The sequence below is a fragment of the Eulemur rufifrons genome, chromosome 16 (assembly GCF_041146395.1).
Source record: "Eulemur rufifrons isolate Redbay chromosome 16, OSU_ERuf_1, whole genome shotgun sequence".
Taxonomy (NCBI): Eukaryota; Metazoa; Chordata; class Mammalia; order Primates; family Lemuridae; genus Eulemur; species Eulemur rufifrons.
This window is the reverse complement of record NC_090998.1, coordinates 92,129,945-92,153,857: the sequence shown is the minus strand read 5'-3', so window position 1 is coordinate 92,153,857 and position 23,913 is coordinate 92,129,945. Positions and strand designations below refer to the sequence as shown.

Below are 23,913 nucleotides of genomic sequence, written 5' to 3'. Positions count from 1 at the left end.
AGCCGGAGCCAGAGGACAGCACCGCCACTTACCTTCTTCACCACGCTGAGCTTATCCGGGGCGTGGTCGAACAGCGTGTCAAAGGCATCCCGCTCTGAGGACATGCAAAGAGAGACGCGGAGGTTTATGGAGGCACCCGGCGCTGTCCCGATCCCTGGCCGTCCAGGGACCTGCCAGCTCCTGACCCCTCGGGATGTCCGGCCTCAACACGCACGCCTGCCTGGGATCCTTTCAGTTCCTGCCAGGGCTGAGGCTGCCTCTCACGGCATGTCCGGGCAAAGCCAAGGAAGTTAGCACGCTTCGAACAATACAGTTGAAGCTCAGGCTGGACGCTGCTGAGGCTCCTTTTCACTGGGTTTTTAGCTTTTCATGTGAAATACGCGGACGGCAGCTGCACATTGGCCCTGGCCACCTCCTAGGACTTGGGCGTCCTGAATTCTCCCTGTTCCCAGGCTGCTCGTCCACCAGCAAATCTTGTCTGTGAATCCCACCACTCCCGCCCCCACTGTGGCTGTGCCCCCGCTGCCCCTCACCTGGGAGTAGCTTCACCCCTGCTCACCCATCCTCCCCAGCAGGCAGAGGAGCCCTTTCCAGTACAACCTGGATCCTTTCTTCCCCGTCTCCCCACCTCCAGCCCAACCCAAACTCTCCAACCCTATGGGCTCCCCCAGCTCAGTGCCATCCTCCTGCACAACCACCCTCCCCGACTTCACCCCCCCACCCAGCCCTCCAGCTGCTCCTGCTCATGCCAGACACGTGCCGCCTCAGGGCCTTTGCACCTGCTGCCCACACTGCCTGGCTTCCTTCGGGTTGTTCTCGGACCTCACCTCCTCCGAGAGGCACCTGCCCCCACTGTTGTCCTCCTACCCGGGTGCACTTTTTCCATACTACTTGTCACTATGTGACATCTCTCTATGCAACTGCTGGACCGTCACCCCTCATGGCTGGGACTGCTGTCCCGCTTGTTCCCTGCCCTGTCTCTGGCTCCCAGAATGGTGAAGGGTCAGCAGCGGGTGCTCTGAACAAGTGCTCCAGAATCTGTCCACAGCAGTCCTCCCAGGGGCGTCCGCCTCCGCAGGGGTGTCCGCCTCCGCAGGGCTGTCCTCAGGGATGGGTAGCTCACCCCTCCCTGCTGCCCATCTTCCTTCTTCCGGTGAGCCCTGGCCTGCTCCAGCTGCCGCGCAGGCACGCTCCACATTAACAAGGAATAACCCCTTCCCCTCTCCAATCCGAGGCCCTGCTCCCCGTGGAGGAGGAGGGCTGGGGCGGACTGGGGCAGGCGCCTGGTTCTAGCCAGAGCTGACCGCTACCATGGGGGCGTCACATGGAGGCACGTGGGTCAGAGACTGCTGCAGCCTGGACCCCAAGCAGAGGGCTCAGGTCTCCAGGATGGGGGCAGAGATGTGGCACCAGGGCATGTGGAAGGGACCCAGGGCCCCTGGCCTCATGTCCTCGAGGTTCCTGGGGGCAGCGTGTGCTGAGAGACCGGCAGAGAGGCCCTGTCACCAGCCAAGGTTTGGGCCCAAACCCCAACACAGAGCCCTGGGGGACTGGGGGGCCCCCCCAACAGGGTGGGGTCGGGCAGAAAGACTCTCCCGCCTCTCTAGGGGTGGCCCAGGGACCTGGCCAGCCTGAAGGAGAGGGAAGGAGGGAGAAAAGGAAACAGAAGGCCATTGCCAGGCCCAAGTAAGCCAGGAACCCCACCAGGAAGCTTCCTGGCCCTCCCATGCCCCGAAAGGAAAGTGCTTGGTGCCCAAGGGCCAGGACCCCAGGAGGCAGTGCACACCCCCAGCCCAGCCCTTCCTTGGCCTTGGGTGGGGGTGGGGGGAAGGGGTGAGAAACAAAGAGGAAGGGAGAGAAGGAAAGTGTGTGTGTGTGTGTGTGTGTGTGTGTGTTTGGGGGGGGGAGGGAAGCTTCCTTCACCTAAATAAACCGACACTGACCAGAATGCGCCCTCCTGACACGTGCCAGCTTTGCTAACGCGGCGGCTATGAATTATTTTTATAGTCATCTAAGTCAGATTATGTTCAATAAGACAGTCTGCCAAGGGGCCAGGAAAAAAGCTACATCTTTACAGAGCAAGACGCGAACTTTAAATGCAGCATAAGAAAAACCCCAGGAGCAGAAGAGCGCTTGACGTCAGCCGGGGTATATTTAGCTGGGCCACCGCTGGGCTGGCGGAGTCGTGCCACGAGGGGAGGCCGCGCTCACCTGCACCCAGGGGCCTGGAGCACTGTCACTCGGCCCACACGGCTGGGAGGGGCCGGGGGCTCTGGTGACAGAACCTGGGCAAGTCTTTACTGCACCTCTGTGGTGGGCTCAGCCTTGGGAAGGAAAATAGATCCAGGTTCAAATCCCAGTTGCTTGACTTAAAATCTAGTGACTTTGGGCAAATCCTTCTCTGCAAACCCACTTCCTCCCCGAGTGTGGGAGCACCGGCAGGAGCACCGACCGCCCGAGCCCACCACCGGTGCAGGAACTAGCAAGGCGGTGGATGAGGGACAAGCCCACTCCTGGCAGCTCCCTCCCGAAGGGCCCCCGGACCCGACTTCTCCGTAGGCTCCAGGGACGGCCAGAGATAAACAAGGAGCAGCTCCGCTCTCTCAGGAAGGGCCCAGGCTGGGGAGGAGGCCCGGGGAGGGGTAAACTGTGTGGCACAACCGGGAAGTGCCAGAAAAGAGAAGCCCAGGGAGAGACCAAAACAACCAGAGTGTGCCAGCATTTGCCCAAGTTCAACCCGCAAGGATGCTCAGCTTGGGTTTGAGTCAACATATTTTAAATTGGAAGGTTTGTCCAAAGTCCTGAACATCTGGCTTCCCTTGAAGACCAGTGAGCCTCGGCGCCCACCTGGCCTCAGCAAGCTGCCCTCGGGGTGGGGTGCGGGCTTGCTGGGGTGTCCCAGGGGCAGCCGCCATTTATCATTTTATAATCTAGCTGCTTTCCTCTCGTGCTATCGGCCTGGTCCCTGCAGGCACTTGAGTCTGGAGCCCACCACCCGAGGGCTGGGAGAACAAAGGCCTTGCAGTTTGAGTGGTGCTTGCTGGGGCGAGAAGAGGAGGGCGGGCATTCTGGGCAGAGGGGACAGAAAGCACAAAGGGAGGTGCACCAAAGCCCGGAGCAGGCTCAGGAGCTGGCTGCCCCTGCACCCAAGGGGTGAGGAAGGTGCGGAACCAGGGCTGGTGAGAGCGACCTGGAGTTTCTAGAACAAGCTCTATTGGCAGAAACGGGAGAGCCATGAAGGAGAGAGGCAGGAGGGGACGAGGAAAGCGTGTCCTCCCCTGCTCCCCTCCCACCTCGGGAAGGGGCTCTGGGCCAGCGAAGCTGGGGAGGGGGCAGGGCCGCCTGCAGAGAGAAGAGGCAACCAGCAAACCCGTTGCTATGGAGACCAGGCTGCAACCTCCCCAGCTCCTGTGAGACTCGTTTCCACGGAGAGGAAAGCCCCCTCACCCACCTCGGCCAGGACAGCAGTGCTGCCAGGAGGGGCTGGGGGAGCCCGTTCTCCCAGTGGGACAGGGGTGGACAGAGCTAGAGCCCTGTCCCTCCCTGGCTCAGAGTGCTCAGGGGTGAAACGAGGCCCAGGACATAGCTCCCAGCAAAGCCCAGACTTTCGCCAAGGAGGGTCTGCCTAGTGCTCTGGGGGCTCCTGGAACATCTGGGATCTGCCGCAGGTGGATCCTGGCCCAGGACTAGCTGCTTTGGGGGACGCACACCAGGGAAGAGATGGTTCCAGCCGTCGGGGTGTCTCGGCCAGGTCCTGGCAGGGTAGGGGGGCTGGAAGGGGCGAGTGACATGGACAGGAGCCACAAGACGTGCCGCTGCTGCCCGGGTGAGGGCCACGGGCCAGAAGCCCTGCTGCGCCCGAGGGTGCCGGTCTGGGTAACCAGGAGACTTCGGAGCTTGCGTCAGCAGAGGCGGCAGAGCCGGGGGCGGAACTAATTGCCCGTCACTGACTAATGGCCTGTTTGCGTTTCATAAGCTCAGTTCCCAGCCAGGCTTCCACTCCCTTGGGCCTGGGTGCCGCACACAGCTCGAGGCTTATGTGTCCCCAAGCGAACTGAACTGATTCTCTTTAGATTTCCCTAAATCCCCAACGAGACCTGAGCCAAACACACCGGTGACAACTCCACAGAAAACCAGAGACGGCTCTCAAAACCGCTCTGAGGTCTCACGCTCTTGTCATCTTCACACCTGGGAGGATCTGAGCCTCCTCCGTGAAGAAAGGACGAAAGGAGGTCACAGAGGGGGGCCCTGCACCCCCAACTCCGGCCCCCACCTAGACACAGGGTGGGGGGATGCTTCCTCAGCAACTGTGAACAGGAGGCTGCCCTTTCCTCTTCCTCTATTTGTTTTTTAATAATAAAGACGTTAAAAAGGGCTGAATCGCTCCGTAAGAAAATATATCGTGAAAGCTCGTGAATTTTCCCAGCACAGCTTAAGATCTACTAAAGAAAGCTCAGGGACACAAAATGACTGCATTTTCTCAATTCAAGCCCTGCAGAACTTGGGCCATAACCGGTCTCCGTATGTGGCGACAGTGGTGGGCTGTCAGCTCTGTGGGGTCACAGCGCCCCACGCCAACTCGACCCCATCCTCACCCTGTGGGACTCAGGGCGGGTGGCACCCCACCCAGCGGACCCCGCAGCTCAGGCTGGCAGGGGGACTTCTACCTGGTTTCCACCTTTCCTTCTAACAGCGGCTCTCCCCGCCCTGCTCGCTGGAGAACGCGGTGCTGGGGGGCTCGAGCGCTTTCCGTTTCACGACGCTCCCACAGCAGGGAGCCCGGCCCAGGCTGACAGCCAGGGGCTTCCACCTGCCGAGATGAGCATGGGGTCCCAGGCTTCATCTGGGGGAAGGGCGGAGAGGGAATAATCACCCCCTCTTTGGGAACAGCCCCTGAACACCCCACTTAAGGAGGGCCAGGCCAGGCTGAGCAGGGCTCACGTGTGCCATCTCACCTCGTCCCTCAGCTGCCCTGCCAGGCAGAGCCCTTCACACTCCCATTTCACAGATGAGGGGCAGAGAGGTGAAGGGGCAGGCCAAAGGTCATCCGCCGGGTCCACAGCTGCAGCTGCCTGACTCTAAGAAGTCTGCTACACTGGCGATTTTCAGGTAGGAAATACAGGCATGACGTCCATCCCACAAGGAACGTCTCTCCTGGCTGGTCATGCCCCGTGTTCGGGCTGACCCCGCCTCCCTCCTGCCCCAGTTTCCAACAGCACGACCAGGAGCCACGTCCCAGGCACACCCTGCTCCTCCGCTGCCCACCCAGCCTCCCACCTTGCTCCTCCTAGCGCCACCCAGCCCCCACGGCTCTGAGAAACAAACCCACATTCCCCAGGATTCCAGCACTGCTGGGGGCAGCAAGACCCACCCGGCTCCCACTTCCCCTGCAACGTCAACACCGGGGCTTCCCGGGGCAGCCCCAGCACGCCTCAGACACCCCCCACCGCCACAACCACCGGCCCCGGGGCTACTCACCAAACCGGCCCATCATCATCCTGCAAACAAGAACACAGAGAGTCGTCAGCGGCCGCTCGGACACGGCTGAACCCAGCGCGGGAGGATGGCGGGGCGCCCTACCAATGCCAGTCACATTTTGCTACTTTCTGTCCTGCTCTAATTACGAACGAGAGGTGCTTGTGTGGATTATTAATGCTTGCACAAAATCAGCAGCAAATCACTGTTTGCACAGGAACCAGCCCTTTAATGCCATTTGGAGAAGAGGCACTTAGACCCTGAGAGCTGTTAACACGGAGAAGAGTCTGTCAGACGACAGGTCTCCCGGCAGCCGTGGAACCCCGAACCTCAAACGCGGGGCCGCAGACTTGCCAAGCGTCACGTTCCAGCGAGGAAACACAACGCGCTTTCAGGGACTCGTGAACCTAAAGGATCCTAAAAGAGCCACAGGCCAGGCCCGGATTTCTGGCACAAGGGACACAACAACTAGGTTGTCCTTAAAGATGGCCAGAGCCTGGGTGCACAGTTCCCTTACACACACTGCCTTCCTGAGAGGCCGGGAAAGCTGGATTTCATTCCCAAATCCCTCTGGGACAAGTTCTTTGGCTCCATCTTATTTAACAAACACTGCCTTGAGCCCCTCCTATGTGCAGGCTTTGGAGATACAGAAATTAATACCCCGTGGCCCCTGCCCCTGGGACGCCTGGTGGTGAGAGAGATTCAGAAGCCAGTATTTCAAAACGGACCACATGTGCTGAGACACTACGGGAACAAACAGGAAGCCAAGCTCTCCTGGCTTGGCAAACTGGAGGGCTTCCTAGAGGAGGTGACCTCACTCACAGCTGCCTCTAGAAAGTGAAGTGGGAACACTGAGACTAGACAGGAGGTGGCGATGACACCTTAAGAAACTGAATGTGGATCTTTGGATGGTAAGTGGTTCTCAGCAGACACCCGACGATTCAGAGGCTCCGGCAGATCCTCTGCGGCCACAGGAGGGAAAGGGACAGGAGATAGCAATCGGGACCCAGGAGACCAGGATTGTGGGATGAGCCAAGAGGACTGACCTGGGGCATCAGCCTGGAGGTCACCGCCAGTCTCTCCCTGACCCCAGCCAGCAGAGTGACGCCCACTCAGAGCTGGAAAATCGCAGCTCTGTCCTTCGAGGCTCAGGGCTGTCTGGAGCCCAGTTGAGGCGGCTTCCACCGCAGTCCCCCCAGCCCTGACTTCGGGGCACTCCCTCCTCCTGAAAATCCAGGAGGGCCCCGTGGCACGTCCACACGCCCCCCGTGCTGGATTTTACGTTTCTGTGGATACGTTCTTTCTCGTCAGCGTGACAGGCAGCCCTGGAGGAGTAGACCTGCGTCTAACAGGCCTCTCAGCATCTCTGGCCGCCCCGCACGGTGCCTGGCACACAGAACCCGCTGCCTGCGGTTGCTGCTGGGGAATTGCTGAGGCCATTCTCCCACCCACTCCTGTTCCCCGACTGTCTCTGGACCAGGATGTCAGCAGAGCTCCCGACTCCCTGCTCCCCTCCTTCCGCACGCTCCCCTGTGGGAGAATGCAAAGACGGCCCCGGCTTCTTCCCATGGCAGCACGTCCGCCCCGCTGCAGTGTGGGGGCCACTTCTGCGTCAGGAGGTGGAGTCTTTCCCACCCTGACCCACGACAACCTGGACTTGCTCCGACCCACAGAAGTGAGGACATGGCGTGGGAACCCAAGACTGCAGCTGCACTGGACTCTCGGAACCCTGAGGGCACCCTGGGAAGACACCAGCTCCAGGAGGAGGGAGGACTCGTGGGGGAGGCCAGCACCTAGTGCCATCTCAGCCCCCTAGCCCCACTCGGGCCTGCGGATGTCTGCAGTCACACCAGTGAGCCCGAGTGGGAATAGCCCAAGAACCACCCAGCTGAGCCCTGCCCAAACTGCTGACCGACAGAATTGCAGCAGAAAACGAAATGGCTATCGTTTAAAGCCACGTGGCTTTGGGGGGTGATTTGTTATACAACACAGACAACTACGACACCAGCCCAGTCTCAGTTCCTGCCAAGCCGCCCTTTTACTGCTAAACGGCTGAGCGGCTGCCAAAGGCCCACTGTGTGCGCAGAACCACCTTCCTCATCCTCCCTCCCCCAGCTCTTCGTTCCCTCCGCGGCTCGGGGCAGACGGGGAGGCCCGAGTGGGCCTGTGCACGTGCGTCCGACCGCACACCAGCGTCTCAGCAGTTTCAACAGCTGGACTGGAGCGCCGTGAGCGGTTTCCTGTGTCAGCTCCAATTTTTGAATTCGTGACACAGTAACTAATCACTCCGGGAACTGAGCTGGTGGGTTGGCTGAGACAGTTAATTTCTAAATGTTCTATTTCATCTGAAGCAGATTCAGTCGAGGCACAAATGCAGTGAATTTTATAGAGCCTTAACAGGGTGTCATAAGGGCTCATAAAGCCCACACACAACATATACTATTTGATTTACTGTTTTCAACACATATGAAGGTTTTCAGACTTCTTAACCCTTACCCTCTGGCTTTCTCTAGGAGACAAGAGGTGGCTCGGCAACATCTGTTAGTTCAGACATGCAGCCCCCCACCCCCCGTGGATGACAGGTCTCTGTAACCCCCTAAACCCTTTCTCAAGCTCTCCCCCTGCCCACCCCTCCCTGCAACATGCTTAAAGCTCACCTTCTAAAATAAGAAACAAAAAATAAGGAAGACTACTTGGTTCTAACGTTAAAAACCTCGAAGAAAGCATGTGGAGGAAGGAAAACCAGGGCGGAGGCCTGAATGAAAATCTCAGCCTAAGATCAGGGGACACGAGCAGGAAACAGACCCCCACGCGCGACGTCCCTGGCTGAAGCGGCAGCAGGGCCTGGAAGGGCGGACGGCGTGTCCACTTACTCCGTGGTTGTGGTCAGCTCCTCCGAGACGTGGCTGGAATGCAGCAGGCCTTCCCGCTTCTGAAAACCCCAAAATAAACAAATTAATACAAAAAGCAGGCAGGCATCGAGATGAGGAGGAAGGACATACTGACAGGGTCGTCAAAGCTGCGCGCGGACGGCCCTGGGGCCAGGAGACCATCTCACAGGAGAGCACAGAAGACCGACAGCCCCGCCACGCCCGGCAGGTGCACCCCAGGTGACCATGGGGGCCTTTCAGCCGCTGCAAGCTTCCCCCACCACCCGCTGTCCTCCACATTGCCCTGAGAGCTGGCGTCTGTGGGGGTCTCAGGACAAATGCCCCAGCTCAGGATTCTCGAAAGGGACCCTCTACATCGCGCAGCTGGGAGAGGTCAGGCATGTAATCCTGATTATGACAGGGAAGCAGCTGACGACATAATGACATGCCCGGGACTGAACAGGGTCCCCAGTACTCACAACCACCCAGAACCTTAGACTGGGATGTCACCCGGAGACAATCTTTGCACGTGCTAGTTAAGACGAGGCCTCATGGGTTATGGTGAGCCCTAAATCCAATGTGACTCACGTCCTCATCAGAAGAGAAAATAGATCCAGAAACACAGAGACCACGTGTCGAGGGAGGCAGAGGTCGGAGAGACGCAGCCACAAGCCAAGAGCACAAGGACTGGCGGCCACCCCAGAAGCTGGAAGAGGCCGGGAAGGACCCTCCCCCAGGGCCTTCAGAAGGAGCACAGCCCTGCAGACCCGTGATTTCAGACCTGTCTCCCATGATTGTGCAGGAATACGTGTCTGGTCCTTTAAGGTTTTTTTGTTTTTTCAGACAGGGTCTTGCTCTGTAGCCTGGGCAAGAATGCAGTGGCGTCATTGTAGCTCACAGCACTCAAACTCCTGGGTTCAAGCAATCCTCCTGCCTCAGCCTCCCCAGTGCTGGGACTACAAGAGTATGCCACGACACCCAGCCAATTTTCCTATTTTTAGAAGAGACGGGGTCTCACTCTTGCTCAGGTTGGTTGCGAACTCCTGACCTCAAGCGATCCTCCTACCTTACTATAATCTCAATTTTATGGGAGAAATCACTGCAGCTCAGTGAAATCAAGTGATCTGCCCAAGGCCACATGCGAGGTGGTAAACAAGGCCCTTCCCTTCACTCCTTCCACCCACAAAATGCCACAGTCCTTGCACAGCCCCATCTTGGGTTGGACAACCAGTCACCCGAGTAGCCCAGAGGTAGAGGATAGCTCAGGGGACTGCAGGGGAAGACAGAGGCAGCCCTCAGGTCTGAGGCATGACGTCCAGCAGTTGCCGGGACCTCCTCTCCCCGTTTCATTCCACCTAGGGCATGGGCCGAAGATTCCTCCTCTAGCCCCGGTTAAGGCAGAAGCACCAGTGAGCGCTTGCCCGGGTCAGCGAAACCTCCCGCGAGCCCAGCAGATTGTCTTGGACGCGAGCGCAAGCCTGAAAGGAGACACCCTGGACGTGGAGCCCGCAGAGCACTCTTGGGGCCCCAGTCTGACGCAGGCAGGGTTGGGAACCACATTCCCGGGTGTCCTCGGGAAGCCTTTCCAGGCAATGCCTGCAAGCGAGCGTCCAAGACCAGGGCCGCAGGCATGGCCCCCGGCCCTCGAGTCCCCACCGCCAACCACAGACGTCCTCCTTAGGAAGGAAACGCAGAGAAATGGCGGGTGGCCCTCGCCTGTTGCCAGAACGCGGCATTCCTGGCAGGTCAAGTCTGAGCTCCCGGCGCAGCGGAGGGGTCAGAACAGCTTCGGAAAACACAGGTCCAGCCAGGTCCTCGCAGACCACAGAGACCACAGGACTGATAAGTTTAAAAACCAGAGAAGGGAGTGGGGCCAGATGTCTCCAGCAATATAAACACTTGAGACGTCCGGGTTTTGAGCGTGACCTCAACTCTCTGGCAGTTGCTCCTCAGGCCCTGAGCATGTTTTCCCCGTTCAGTGTCCCCAGGAGCCTGCGTGGCAGCTGGGTGTGGAGCAGGTGCCCGGTGCAGGTTTACTGACCCGCACCGTACACGAACCCCAGGCAGCGCCTGTCCGCTTACAGGAAGGAAACAGCCAGAGAAAGGTAACCCCACGTCGCGTCTGCTAGAAGGACCCTGGGCCCTGGCTCCGTTTCTGCAAGTGAATCAAGAGAAACGGACCCAGAACAAGAGAGGACGGGGCGTGACGGCGCTAACACAGAGAAGCTGCCGTTGGCGCATCTGCTTCCTACTGCTGGTCTCTCCTCCTCCAACGAGCAATAAGCACATTAAAGCGACCAAATTCCCGCCAGTTGGCTTCAGAGAGAAATGAATATTCTTTTCAAAAACGTGGAAAATTAAACCTCAACACCCTCCTGGCCTGGTTCCGCCTCTCCTCAAATCAAATCAACGCCATTGTTCCTGCTAAAACCATTATCTCGAAACCAGGGTGAGACACACACTCTGTCAAGGGGGAAAAATAAACGCTGGCTTCTGGGGCGGGGAGGGCAGAAGGGGCCGGAAAACTGCAGGAGGAAAGTCACGCCGCCTCCCGAGAGCCCCCCGCAGGCCGGCCTCGGGGTTCTACTCACCCGCACGACCACCACCTGCACGGAGACGTGCTCGGGGAGGCGGATCGGGGCACGGAAGTGCATGGCCAGGGAGACCAGCAGGTGCAGGATGGCCACCAGGTTCTTGCCGTGGATTGCTTTGGGCGGGGAGGGAAGAGGCAGATGCGTCAGGCCCGGCTCCACAGCAGCCTGAGCCCACGGCCGCCGCGTCTAAACCAGACCTCGGGGAGGCAAGGACAGAAGGGCCCTGGAAAAATTCAGAGAGTTGATGGGCATCCTGGGAGGATTCGTTTCTAGTTTCTGATTTTTTCTTCCTGTTGGCCTATGGCGACTTGTGTGCCTACTTTTAAAAGCATAATGATTTTAACAGCATAATGGTTTTAACAGCAGTAAATTGGTTGGTGAGAAGGAGCAGGACTATGCGGATGGTACAGTCAGCACAACAGAAGGGGAAGATCATGAAAACCAGGTCACGGCACTTACCCATCACCATAATGCGTGTTATCTTTGGCACTAACAAGTCCTGCCCCTGTGCAGGGGGCCGTGAGGACGAGGGCAGGCTGTCAAGGGCGAATGCTGCTCTGGGGACGTCGGACGTTAACTCCTGCCCTGCCCACGTCCGTCCCCTCTCTTCCTCAGCATGTGGACTAAGGCTTGGTCACAGTGCCCGCTGTTTTGTGGGGCTTTACAGTTTAGAAGGCACCTGATTTCACACGGACAATCCCGGCAACCCATAAAGCAGCTTGGGTCTGTCCGAGGTCTCGACACCAAGAAACCAGGTACAGGGCCAAGCTCCACGGTCTTGTCCCCAAAGCGCCGCAGACCACAGAGGTCCCTGGCCGGCAGTGAGGGCTCTGAAGCCACACCCTGACAGCCCCAATTCAAGGTTAAGGAGTGGGGCAGGGGCGGCCAGGACAGAGGAGATCTTTCCAGCTTCTCCTGGTTTAGGTTTTTCACCTTTCGGGTTCATGTCTTGGCTGGGAATATTGCAACGTCACATACTCCTAATGCCAGCCAGCCAGCTCTGTGACTCATTCCAGAGGGTCATCAGAAAACAGCTCACCGGGTGTTGCTGCCATTGGTATCTGGGGCTGAGTCCCAGCCAGAATCCCATAGGGCTGCTTCTGCCTCTGGAGGTCCCCAATCCACCCTCTCTGTGCTGAGCATGAGAGGAACAGAATCACAGTGTGACTCAGTCCCTTTTCCACGAGCTCCCTAACCCTTGTCCTCTCCTGCTTTTCACACAGAGCAGGAGGTGAATCGGTTTTTAAAATGCAAAGTGAGACTCGATGATGAATGTCAATGGCGGACGTCAGTGACGAGTGTTGGGGGACAGGCTCCCTCCAGACACTGCCCCCACGCCCGCCGTCGTGGCACTCACAGTCCACGTTCCACCGCAGCACCCAGCCGTGGGGCCGCAGCAGGTCGTGCACCGCTTCCAGAACCGTCTGCAGCTTCTGCTTCTGCCCTATTTCGGACTGGGTCACCTCGGCCACGTTCAGCTTGCAGTCTGCCAGCTTTTCTGCAACGAGAAGGACAAGGGCAAGAGGCAGAGGGTCAGAACGTGCCGGAGGGACCCGGAGCCCCCGTGGCCTGGCTGGAGTGAGGTCCCCAAGGTGGAGCAGAGCTGCACACGACAACGGGGGCTTTTCTTGAGGCTGAGCCAAGGAACTCTGAACTTTCAGGATGTTCAGAACCCTTAGGAAACTACCCCAGAATGAAAAGGGGAGAAGAACGCAGGATAGAACTGGTGTCACACTTGGGAACATTCTATGCACAGAAAATGGGAAAAATAATCGGAGATGCAGCCGGAGGCAGGGAGCTACCTGGGAGGAGAGGGAGCGCGGGCAGGGAGGTGGGACCTGTCCCAGCGGGTCCCAGAGGGGGAAGACTTTGACAAAGATAATAAAAAACGGTCTCAGAAGTCGCCTTCCGCCTCCCTACACACCTGAGGCTCCCAGTCGTGCTTCTCTAACATTCTGACAGCACAATGAGAAGTTTGATTAGACAGTCACAGAACTCGCCGCTATTTCATCACCACGGTGAGCAGGAAGCAATCTCGGGCAGCCCAGGCGGGAGCCCTCACGTCTGCTCAAGATTCAATTACCGGGACTGAGGCCCAGCGGCCGCGTCCCTCAGCCTCCCCTTGCCAGAGGTGGTGCCGGCAGCACCAGCCCCCAGCCCGCGACCCCCCCCCCAACCCCCGCCTGCGGAAGGGCAGTACGGCAGACGCAGACGGATCCGGTCTCCCCCTCCACTCTTTCATTCTAAGACTCCCGACAGATCTCTGCAAGACAAAAGCAACAGCAACGTCACACACGCATCACAGCCACAGGAGAGGACTCACCGGGAGGGCGATTACAAAGCGCTTGGCACAGAGCCTTCGGCACAGCGCGGAGGGGAGGCCATTAAAGCAATCAAGTCTGGGCTGGTCACAAACAGGGTTTGCATTTGGCACGTGACCCCAGCACAAAACCCGGTTTACAGCGTTTTAGGGGGACCCCGGAGCTTCGACACAGCCTTCCCCGCGGCCTCCCCTCCCTCCATGAGAAGGAAAACAGCTTTGGTAGCCCCCTTGGGATAGTATAATTACACACCAATGCCTCCCGGGCTTGGGAAACCCCTTCAATCATTCATTCACTTTGCTCACAGAACAGTTACTGAGCACCTACTATGTGCCAGGCACCGTCCTGGGTGCTGGACGCGGCACAGACGCACCTAATGACGTCAGATTGAGACGTGGGAGTGCGAGAGGAAGCACAAAGCGACCCAACAAGACACATCCTGCCAGGGAATGGAAAGGGCTCCCATTTACACATTCTGATCCCTCCGTCTGCACCTCACAGCATCTAGCGGAGTCGTTCACAGCTGTCTGCGTGAACACCCTGCGCACACACGGCAAGCGGGCCCCACGGGTGTTCAACGGCCGAGGACAGGGCAGAGCAGGCGCCCTTGGAGAAGGAAGGGGGGAGACAGGGTCGTAGAGAGCTAGGTGGCCCCCAGGAGAGATGGGGGACCTGGCACACCCCTACCGGCCCCGCCACCAGCCAGCCCTGCAGACTAAGCACAGCCCATCACGTGGGGTGGAGGAGGAAGAGTCCACGGAGAAGGGAAGGAAGCTGTTCAGTTGGCTGCGGTCACCCTAACAAAGCAGCACAAACTGAGCGACAACAGAAACTCATGTTCTCAGTCCCGGAGACCAGGAGTCCAAGATCACGGTGTTGGCAAGGCTGGTTCCTCCTGAAACCTTTCTCCTGGGCTTGCAGATGCCATCTTCTCCCTGTGTCCTCACGTGGTCGTCCCTCTGTGAGTGTGTCCCCTAATCTCCTCTTCTTATGAGGACCCCATTCCTATTGATTAGGGCCCCCATATGACCTCATTTTAACTTAATGATCTCTTTAGTGGCCCTGTCCCCAAATACAGTTGTTGCCAGGCCCCTTGAGATTTTAGTACCCCAGAATTTTCTTAATGACAAATGATGTAAAATCACCAGGCCCTGGTTTGCTCGTGCATGTCAACTGCTCACTTCCTGCCCAGGAGCTTGTTCTCCCAGCAGTCATTAACCGCTGATGCGCTGTTTCTTCGTCAGGTAGGAGAGGTAACTCCGGGGTCACAGGACAATCTGTGAGTGTGCTCTGCAGAAGGAACAAATGCCCTTAGGAAAGCTGCAACTGGCTGCTGATGCCCAGAAGCCTGGTTCCTCAAGGTGTTATCTGAGATGAAAAACAATACAGACTTTCCCCCTTGGTTCCCCGAAGCCCCCCTCCCTCCTTCCCGAGCCACACATAAGCTCCCGACTTCATCTCTTGTTAAGACAACTCTGAGAGACTCTGCTCTCCTGTTTTCTCACTTTGGCCAATCAAATAAACCTTTCTCCATCTCCAAATGTCACAGTGTTTGGCTTTAGCAGCGCATAGGGTACACGAGCCTGAATTTGGGGTTCGACAACGTGGTCACATTCCAAGGCATGGAGATCAGGACTTCAACACACGCATTTTGGGGGGACACAACTTAGCCCATAACAGAGACCAAGGAGACTGGCCGTACCCGGGTGCTGCCTCGGGCTGGGTCTTTGGTGACTCTCCTGTGTGACCGAGAATAAGGTACTTGGTGGCCCACATCACCAGAATCACTGTGCTCACTGATGGGGTCACAGGAGCCGCTCAGGGCTTTGTCGTGGCCAGGACCTCTGTCTTCCTAGCGCAGAGAGACACAGAAAGGTGGGGCAGATTCCCACGTGTGGCAGGTGACTGTGGTGATGGCCAAATACGGGGCTGTGAACACGTATGAGGAAGGGCCTGAGCTTGCGGGGAGAGGGTGTGTCCAGGGCAACAGCCCCCCAGGAGCTCCCGCAGCTCCTAGCACGGGCACCTTCACTCTGGCCACACACAACCTACCTTGAGAGTGACGCTGCACCCACAGAAGCCCGGCATGCAGCAGAGAACCTGGCAGCTGCTTCCAGAATCTCCTCTCAAGAAGAGGGCCTCACCTGGGGTCCCGCTGGCGACTCACCCTGGGCAACCTCCACGTGGCCAAACCCAGGGGTCTGCTCTCTGCCTTCACCCCACTCACTCCCACCCCCTTGAAACACCTTCTCCTCTGTCCCTCCCAGATGCAACACTCCTCTGGTCCCCCTCCCTCGTGGCTGATGTGGTCAGACTCCTTTGCTGGTACTTCGTCTTCCTGACGACTGGCGGCTGACAGCCCAGGGCCCAGGGCTCAGACCTCTTCTCTACTAGTGATGCACAGATGCCTTTGGAAAGCCGAAGAGCTGAATGCCTACATCAGTGCCATTCTTGGCATCTCTGGACTCAAGGACCACGTGATTACATAGATTACTCTTACCTCCTGTCAGTTTAACAGCATCATTCACACAACCAGGCAAGACATTTTGATGTTGTTAATATCTGCATATTCTCTTCCATTTTTCTTTTTCTCAATGTGTCATGTCAAACCACTTGACATACAAGAGATGTTAGAACTGCTTTCTCAAGTACTTATGTGAGATATTCAAATGAGACAGAACAGCAGCTGCTCCATGATAAAAAGGCTGCCTGAGCCAAAGGAAGCCTCGTGTTATACTTCACAGGTAACAAAACTGATGTAGCAGGATTCACAATCACAGCAACCTCAGGGTGAGGACTGCATTTGCTGGGGCTAACTGAAGAGGGGACCAAAAGGATGTGCCTTGAGAGGGACGGATACTTGCTCTAACAATGCCCCTGTCATTCAACTCCAAGGAAAGCGCCGGCATTGTGGACAGGTAACCATGGCTAAGATGCAGATGCAAATTTAGAGCCTGTGCTGTGATCCTGAGGGCCAGGTCCACAGCCACACTGCTGTATATAAGGCTCTACACACAGGGACACATTACTTGAAGTGATTGGGTGGGAGAAGCCACAGGTACATGAGAAAGCATCAGAAATAAAAAGTGTAAGTGAACACAACACTCAAGTTTGCTTCTGGAAATATCAGAAGGTATCTGCTTCAGCTAACGCACCAGTCTGAGGGACTGCTTCAATACAGGAACATCATCGCCAACAGCGAGTACGAGTGTCTTCAAGCACAAGTGTGGAGAGGAGGTAAGTCTCTATCATAATCACTCTGAGGGGGGAAGAAGAACCGACAAGCCAGGAGAAGCGTCACCATTAGCAGTGTCCTTTCAGACAGCACCAGCTAAAGATCGATGTGCTCCTCCAGGCTTCCTGGCGGAAAGCGAGTGTCTGTCATCGTGTGTCTGGCTTGAGACCTTGAGAGCAGCTAGCATCCGACAGTGCTGAGAATGACTGTACTGACGCTGCGATGTAAAATATCTAAACTCTGACCACTAACTTTTTTATAAGATTGTGATAATTATGAAACAATCTCGATTAACATTTCAGATTTATTCTGGTACCCCGGGAGCTCATTCTAAGACACGATTTTCACCTTAGCCAAATATAAATTTTAATTCTCAGCCATTTGGCATTCAGCCAAATGACAAAGTTGGAACACATTCTCCAGGTGAAGGCATTCAGCCCCACGGTGTCAAACACCATCTCGGTGCTGCGGGCTCCACGTTTACACAGCAGCCCAGGCTCCCGGCCCGTGTGCCCAGCAGCGACTCCACTAGGACGGGCATCTCCACCTTACATGTGGCACCGAGATCCTCAGTCCCGACCCCCACCCTACGCCAAGGGATTTCTCACTCACCAGTTGCTCAAGCCACGACCCTAGCCATCAGCCGTGGGTCCCCTGGCAGTTTTAACCGCCAAAATGCCTCGCCGCATCTGCCCTCCCTCCGCACAGAGCAGCCTCACGCGCTGCCTGGGCCGCGCAATGGCATCCTGCTCTCTCTCGGCTGCAGCTCCTGACCCTCTGCCCCCTGCGTGCTGCACCCAGAGCCCCAGTGACCTCTGAAAACTCTCACTCAGATCATGCCACGGCCCTCCTGGAAACCTCCAGTGGCTTCCTGTCACTTGGAATAAAAGCCTTTGTCTAGGAGGGCTGGACACCATCTGGCCCCATCTTCCCAGCCTCACCCTGTGACTCCCACCTGCCACCCCCGGCCTCCTTTCACTGCCCTTCCCATACTACAGGCTCCTCCTCACGTCAGAGCCCCTGGCAGAATGTCCTTCCCACACTCGCTGTGCACACGGGCACTAAGATGTCTCCCTGAGGGGCTGTCCCTGACCACCCTGCCCTCCACCCCCCACTCTCTACCCCACAACCTTCTACCGTTTTCTTCCCAGCGCTCGTCACTCTCTGAAAGCATCTGTTTGGTATTTATCTTCCAGGCTGAACCGCGCCACCCCCTAATATTTCTCTACTGTCCTCCCTCCCTCTGCTGCGATGCGTGCTGGGGGCGGCAGCCAGGGGACCTCACCCCTCTCGTTTCCCGTCCCGTCTGCAGAGCCAGGACCCCAACTGGCACACAGTAAGCCAACGAATACTCGTTCATCAGATGAAGGAAGGAACATACGACCAAAACAAACACAAAAGTGTTTCCCTCCAAGTGCACTTTCTGAGAGCCCGCTGAGTCAGGACAACACAATACGTGGTCCTCAGAGTGAGCTGCGTGTCACGGTCCCCCTTCCCCCTGAGAGATGGTCTGTAAGAGCCATTCACGCTGAGTGTGCAGACCCTGCCCAGGCAACACGATCACAATCCACGCGGCTGCAGACGCTGCACCCCCGTTTCCAGGGGCTCCTCTCCCGCCCCGGCCCCAGGGGTGCCCCCTCAGCCTCTCTCTCCCAACAGCTCCGCACACTCACAGCCTTGTAGCAGCCTCTGCCCAGGGCACCCGGCCCTTGTTACTACCATGGGGGAACAGGATCCCACCCCAGTCACTCCCAAAGGAGCGACCCCAGGCTGGTGTTGGGGGGAGACGCCTCTACCAGGATGATGGGGCCCCTGGGACCCATCAAAGGAGGGGGGTTGAGCGGAAAAGGAAACCCCAGATGGCACATCTGCTAACCCCACCCGCTGCTGGGGGGCCGGGGGGAATCTTCTGCTGACCTTTAAGACATGTGTCATCCCCACCTACAGGGGACACTGAGTCCCTGAGGCCGCCATCGCAGGGCATTCTGGGACCCTGAAAACGAGAGCTTTATGAGAACTGAGATGCTGTTCAACAAACAGCCGATCCCTTCTGGAGTCTCTAGATGAGTCTCTAGATGGGACTGAGGCCTGGCAAATTCCAGACAAATCCTCACCTGACCGCTCCCTTTCACTTCCTACAGACGCGGCCCAGTCTTTATAAGTAATCAAACGGAGGGCTTTTTCACTCACGAAATCAACATATGCTCAACCAGGTGCCAGTCACCCAGGGGGACTCCGGGGACCGGCAGGAGCCAGACACTCAACAGCCTCACTCTTACTTTGCATTTATTTGTCTCTTTCTTTTAAACTCCCATGGACCAGAGGCCTGTGCCGGGCCCCGTGCTAAGTGCCCGACGTGCCGTGTGTCGGTGGGGAGCCCAGATGGCCCCGGCTGAGGGACACAGAAAGGAGCCACCTGCACCGCGGCTCACTCTCCTCCTTGCTCTCCCCGTCTAAATTTCGTGCCCCAAAGACGCGGTCCACTCTCTGGACTCCTCTGACTAGGACGCTACCCCACCACTGCACCGAACTGCTCTCTGGGCCACCGGCAGCCCCCAGGGGTCTAACGGTCAACACATTTCAGCCACGCCAAGCGTTAGGAGTGTCGTAGGAGAGAGGCTCCTTTTTTTTTTTTTTTTTTTTTCATCACAGCATGTTGGCGCACTGATGTGAGCAGCCCAGGAAAGAGGAAATGGCTACAGAAAGACCAACTCAGGGGCAACACACCTGGGGAGGCCGGAGGGGAAGGAACTGGGGATTCCTCCCTCCACAGGTGGACAGCTCAAGGAAGACTCCTCAGACTCGAGATCAACAGTTTTAGTCTCTTCAGCATTTGCGCAAGGTTACTCACCACCACATTACTGGCACTAGAAAAACACCAGACCTGACGTAAACGCCCACCCAGAGGAGACTGGGTGGATAAACCGGAGAACGCGGTGGAATACTACACGGCCACGAAGAAAAACAAAGATGATCTCTCTGTGAAAGGAGTCCCAGATCATATCATCAGGTGAAAAAAGCAAGGTGCGTCAAAGAATATATGGAACGTGCACCTTTTGCGTAAGAAAGAGGGAAATAAGTTTATGTGTGTATGCATATTTTTGCAGAGAAACACAAGAAAGACAAAAATCAGAATCCATTGAAAAATGGTTACCTGGGGTGTGTAGGAGGAAGAGACAGCAACGAGACCTCTCGAGATAAACCATTTTTATAGTTTTGACTTTTGAACCACGATGTAAGTGCTTTATACTTTGAAAACTGATAATAATTAAATAAAATTAAATTGAAAATATTAAATTAAAAAGTAGACCACAAAACTGAACAGAGACACACAAACAATCCAACTGTACGTCAAACTGATGACACGAATGACCACTCAAAAAAGAAGTAATTAATTCGGATAACTTCTGAGCACAGAACTACAACTATATATCTACTTAGTGGTTATATTTTACAGACAAAAACTAACGGCAAAGAAATCTCGTATCAGCACATTCGTGGTGGACAGAGGCATTGGTACAGCAATTGTAGAACTAGTGTGTGTGTCATCAGATAGAATGAACAGCAAACGTATTTTTGGAGCCAAGGCTCTCACTACAGACCAGAACACAAGATCACCGGTGGAAGGTAAGGAAGACACTTGCTGAGCTCAGCTGGCATTAGAGGTGTTGTGTGAACTCACAGGTGTTTCCTAAAGAAATATACTTCCTAGCTCTCCAGACTGAAAGAGCCTAGAAGCAATGACACCCCAGTGGCAACAATGACCCGCAGGGCCCAGATTTTGGTGTCTCATTACCATTCCCCTTTTTAAATAAAAGCATCTATTAGTCCATACGGATGTTCAAGAAATAAATGGAACAGGGAGAGGGAAAGCTCTTGTTTACAGATTCGAATGCCGATTAACAAGCAGGCAAGGCGTGATAAATAGGGAGTAATCACTACTTTGCAGCCCCCAGTGCCGTAACTGATCCAGGGGACAATCAGCCATTAGATGCCAACATCATGGGCAAGCGCTGTGGGTGAGCAGGACATCCCCCTGGCCTCCAAGCCTCCCCTCCGGAGACCACTCATTCTCCACAAAGGAAAGCAGCACCTTTACCGTGGAGAGAGCCGACGGCCACCACCTCGACCCAATGGTCAAACCTGCAGCTCGCTGGTAATAGCCCGGCATCCTCCTGATGTGATGCGCCAGGGAGAGAATACGTCAGCAGCTCTGGAACATTCTCACCAAGAACGTCTGCCCAGAATCTAATCGCAAGTAGATTATCAGACAAATCCAGATTGTAGGATGTTCAACAGAGGCCTAGAGCCTTCGAAATGTCACAGAAGACGGAAAGAACAAGAGAGAGAGAAAAGGGGGTAGGGGTTCCAGATGAAAGAAGTCAAAAAGAACATGACAAACGTAATACGTGGTTGTGTCCTGGGTCAAAGCAAAAGGCATTTGGGGGACAAGTGACCACTGAGCCCACCCTCGGGGCTGTTGTGAGCCCAGCTGTGATAAGGCAGGTGGGTGTCCACACAGGGCCTGTACCTGGGGAGCTCCCTGAGCAGGTGAGAGACAGGGACGCGCCACAGCACTCAGGAGCTGTGCTCTGGGGTCAGGCTGCCCCACCATTAACTAGGAGACCCTGGGTCCCCAGGGCCATCGTGACAATTAGACATGACAATCCCCAACAGTGCTAGGAACAGTGAGAACCCACTACCAGTCAGTGGATGTTAATGCTAAAATTATTTTCATCACGCATCCGTGAACGCTGCACTTCCCGTCCTTGCCGGCGACGCTTCCTCCTTCTGCAGGAGCCGGGTCGGGCATTCTCGTGTCAGAACCTGTAGCATCCCTTAATGCCCCGATCACAGCTGAACCGGACAGTAACTGTCATTACTCAGAAGTTTTTCTTCTTAGACGGACTGTAGGTTCATGGAGGCGGGGAAGACATCTGTTTCCCAGGTCACTGAAGCCCTAGCGCCCAGCACTCGGCATTCATGGAACACTTGATGAATAGACAATCGGTGTATTTACCCATCGAGCTATTCATCAACCAGTCTCGGGAAGACGACCACACCGGCCTAAGCTGGCAAATGCAGACAATAAAGTAGCTGCCCCTAGTGAGGAATAATGAGCTATGATTTATTTGGTGACACATTCACTCACAAAACATCTGCTGGGGACCTGCTCCCCTCCCGGCGCCTCCCGTCCTGAGACAAGGCGCTCACAGGAGAAGGCGCAAGGCGAGGGGGCGGGGCGGGTGGGAGACCTGCTGGCCCGGGGAGAACCGCTCCCGGCTGTGCCCCAACCCCGTGCTCCCCAGGGCAGGAGCACCCGCAGGACAGGCACTGCCAGCGGCTCTGGAAGCTGTGCGTGACCTGCTGCAGCCCCAGGGCGGGTGCCCTGTGAACACCCGAGACACGCGATGAAGCCACAGTCCGGGCTGGGGACGCCACCAGGGAGGCGTGTGCTGCAGCTCCAAGTCTGCTCCCAGCTGTGTGGCCGAGGCTGCCGTACAGAATCCTGTGGTCCCGCCTGGGGCCCTCTGCAGGGGGTCGGCGGGGGTGGTGGGGCGGGGGGGGGGGGGGTGGTGGGCAGACTCACCCAGGAGCTTCTGCAGCACCTGGCCGTCGTACAAGTCCTCCTCCAGCTGCTTCACGATGATCCTCTCCTCCACCAGCACGTCGTTGACCCAGTCCAGGAGAACCTGCACGAGAGGAGGGCGTTACCACCGCGCTCTGCCAGTGCCGCGGGGACGGGCAAGGACCAGAGCAAGTGTGGCAGGGAGCCCTGCCCAGCGCCGCAGAGGCCACCAGACAGTGGCCTGGAGAGCCAGGGCCAGGGGCGGGGGGGGCAGGGGACGAGCATCACTCAGTCTGTGGACGGGGAGGGAGGGGAGGGCGCAGGCGCACTGAGTCTCTCCACCTAGCCCGGGACGTCCCAGGGAATTCCCAGGGGAGCCCTGGCAGAGGCCGTCGCTGTGGTGAAACTGAGCCTCTTCCCAGCTGGGAACCCGGGCAAGGGGGAAACCGCCAGTGAGGGGAGCTTGCCTGTTCGCCTTGCTGTGGGGGAGGGGTCAGACGTGTAAATGTTGATAGCACTGCCCCCCACGGCCCCAAGACAGTGACACCGAGACTATCCCCCGCCGGTCCTGGATCACCCCGAGCCTTAAGCCGTAGGGAAGGGACCCCACACAGGCATTGCCAAGAAGCTCAGAGCACCTGCCCTCCCTCGCCGAGACAGAATTCACACACCACGCGGTCCGCGCTTTCCAAGTGTGCGATTCAGTGGCTTTTTCACGTATTCACAAAGTTGTGCGACCATCACCATAACCAGTTTTAGACATTTCGTCACCCCCAAAAGAAACCCTGGACCCATTGGCAGGCACCCCACGTTTCTCCCTCCCCCTCCCCTTCCAGGCACTGATCTAGTTTCTGTCCCTGTGGATTTACCTTTTCGGGACATTTCCTATAACTGGAATCATGCCACACGCGACCTTTAGTGTCCGGCTGCTTTGACCCGCGCCACGCTGACGAGTTCCGTCCGTGTTGCACACGTGTCAGCGCCTCCTCCCTCCTCACGCCGAGTCGTGTCCCACCGCTCGGGGATACCGCATTTTGTCCATCCGCCCGTCGACGAACGTCTGGGCTCCCACCACGTTCTAGCCATTGCGGACGGTGCAGCCGCGAACACGCGGGTGCGGGTTCCCGCGGGAACACAGGTCTGCAGCCCTCCCGCCAGCCTGCCTTCCTCTGCACTTTTCCCAACCGTCCCCCCACTCAGCTCCGGGCGCTGCGCTCTGGCAGGAGCGACGGCAGCCACCGTGCGGGTGTCTACGGAGACGGGCTCCCCACCCGTCAATTCCACTTGGCCCATCCCGCGCCCACACGCCGACCCCACAGAACGAAACGGAGGCCTGCGCGCACGTCACCAGTGACACGGAGTCCTGATCTTCCCGCGCAGGCGAAACTATAAAACCCTCTAATTGGTCCCAGTGACCGCTCAGAAATGGCAGTTTGCAGCCGTCTGTGACATGGACAAAAGGGCAAAGTCCAGAGTATGTTGTTCTCTGTCGCTGTCACTCTCCGAAACAGCGGCAACCGGCAAAACTGGCCGCACAGCACATTGCCGCCAGGTGTATTCTATTTTCCACTAACTCAAAAATATTAAACCTGACACACAATCCTACGAAGAACAGAAGCAAAAATAAAAAAAAGGGAAGGTTTGGGGGAGGACGGAGGTGCGCAGCCCATGGTGTTCTGGTTCTGCGAAGGCTCAGGAGGGCAGCGTGGGCCACCGTGCCCCGGCTCTGGCTCTCTGGGGACAGAGCTGGCCTGGAGTCCCGGCCGCACCTGACTCCCCCTCAGCGCCCAGCGCGCGGCCCGCTCCCCTCCAGGTCCTCTCCCCCCGTGGCCCGCAGACCACCACGCTG

General features: G+C 57.1%; 1 protein-coding gene across 1 annotated transcript in view; it reads right to left on the bottom strand.

The window, feature by feature from the left end:
• The window catches only part of PARVB (parvin beta), an 88,587-nt gene that overhangs the window by 13,864 nt on the left and 50,810 nt on the right, over positions 1–23,913 (bottom strand). The window contains exons 4-9 of the mRNA XM_069489550.1: positions 22,086–22,188; positions 12,297–12,437; positions 10,937–11,052; positions 8,349–8,407; positions 5,479–5,498; positions 33–94 (exon numbers count right to left, since the gene is read on the bottom strand). Coding sequence (XP_069345651.1) covers positions 33–94; positions 5,479–5,498; positions 8,349–8,407; positions 10,937–11,052; positions 12,297–12,437; positions 22,086–22,188 — 501 coding nt within the window. The remainder of the gene's footprint in view (positions 1–32; positions 95–5,478; positions 5,499–8,348; positions 8,408–10,936; positions 11,053–12,296; positions 12,438–22,085; positions 22,189–23,913) is intronic.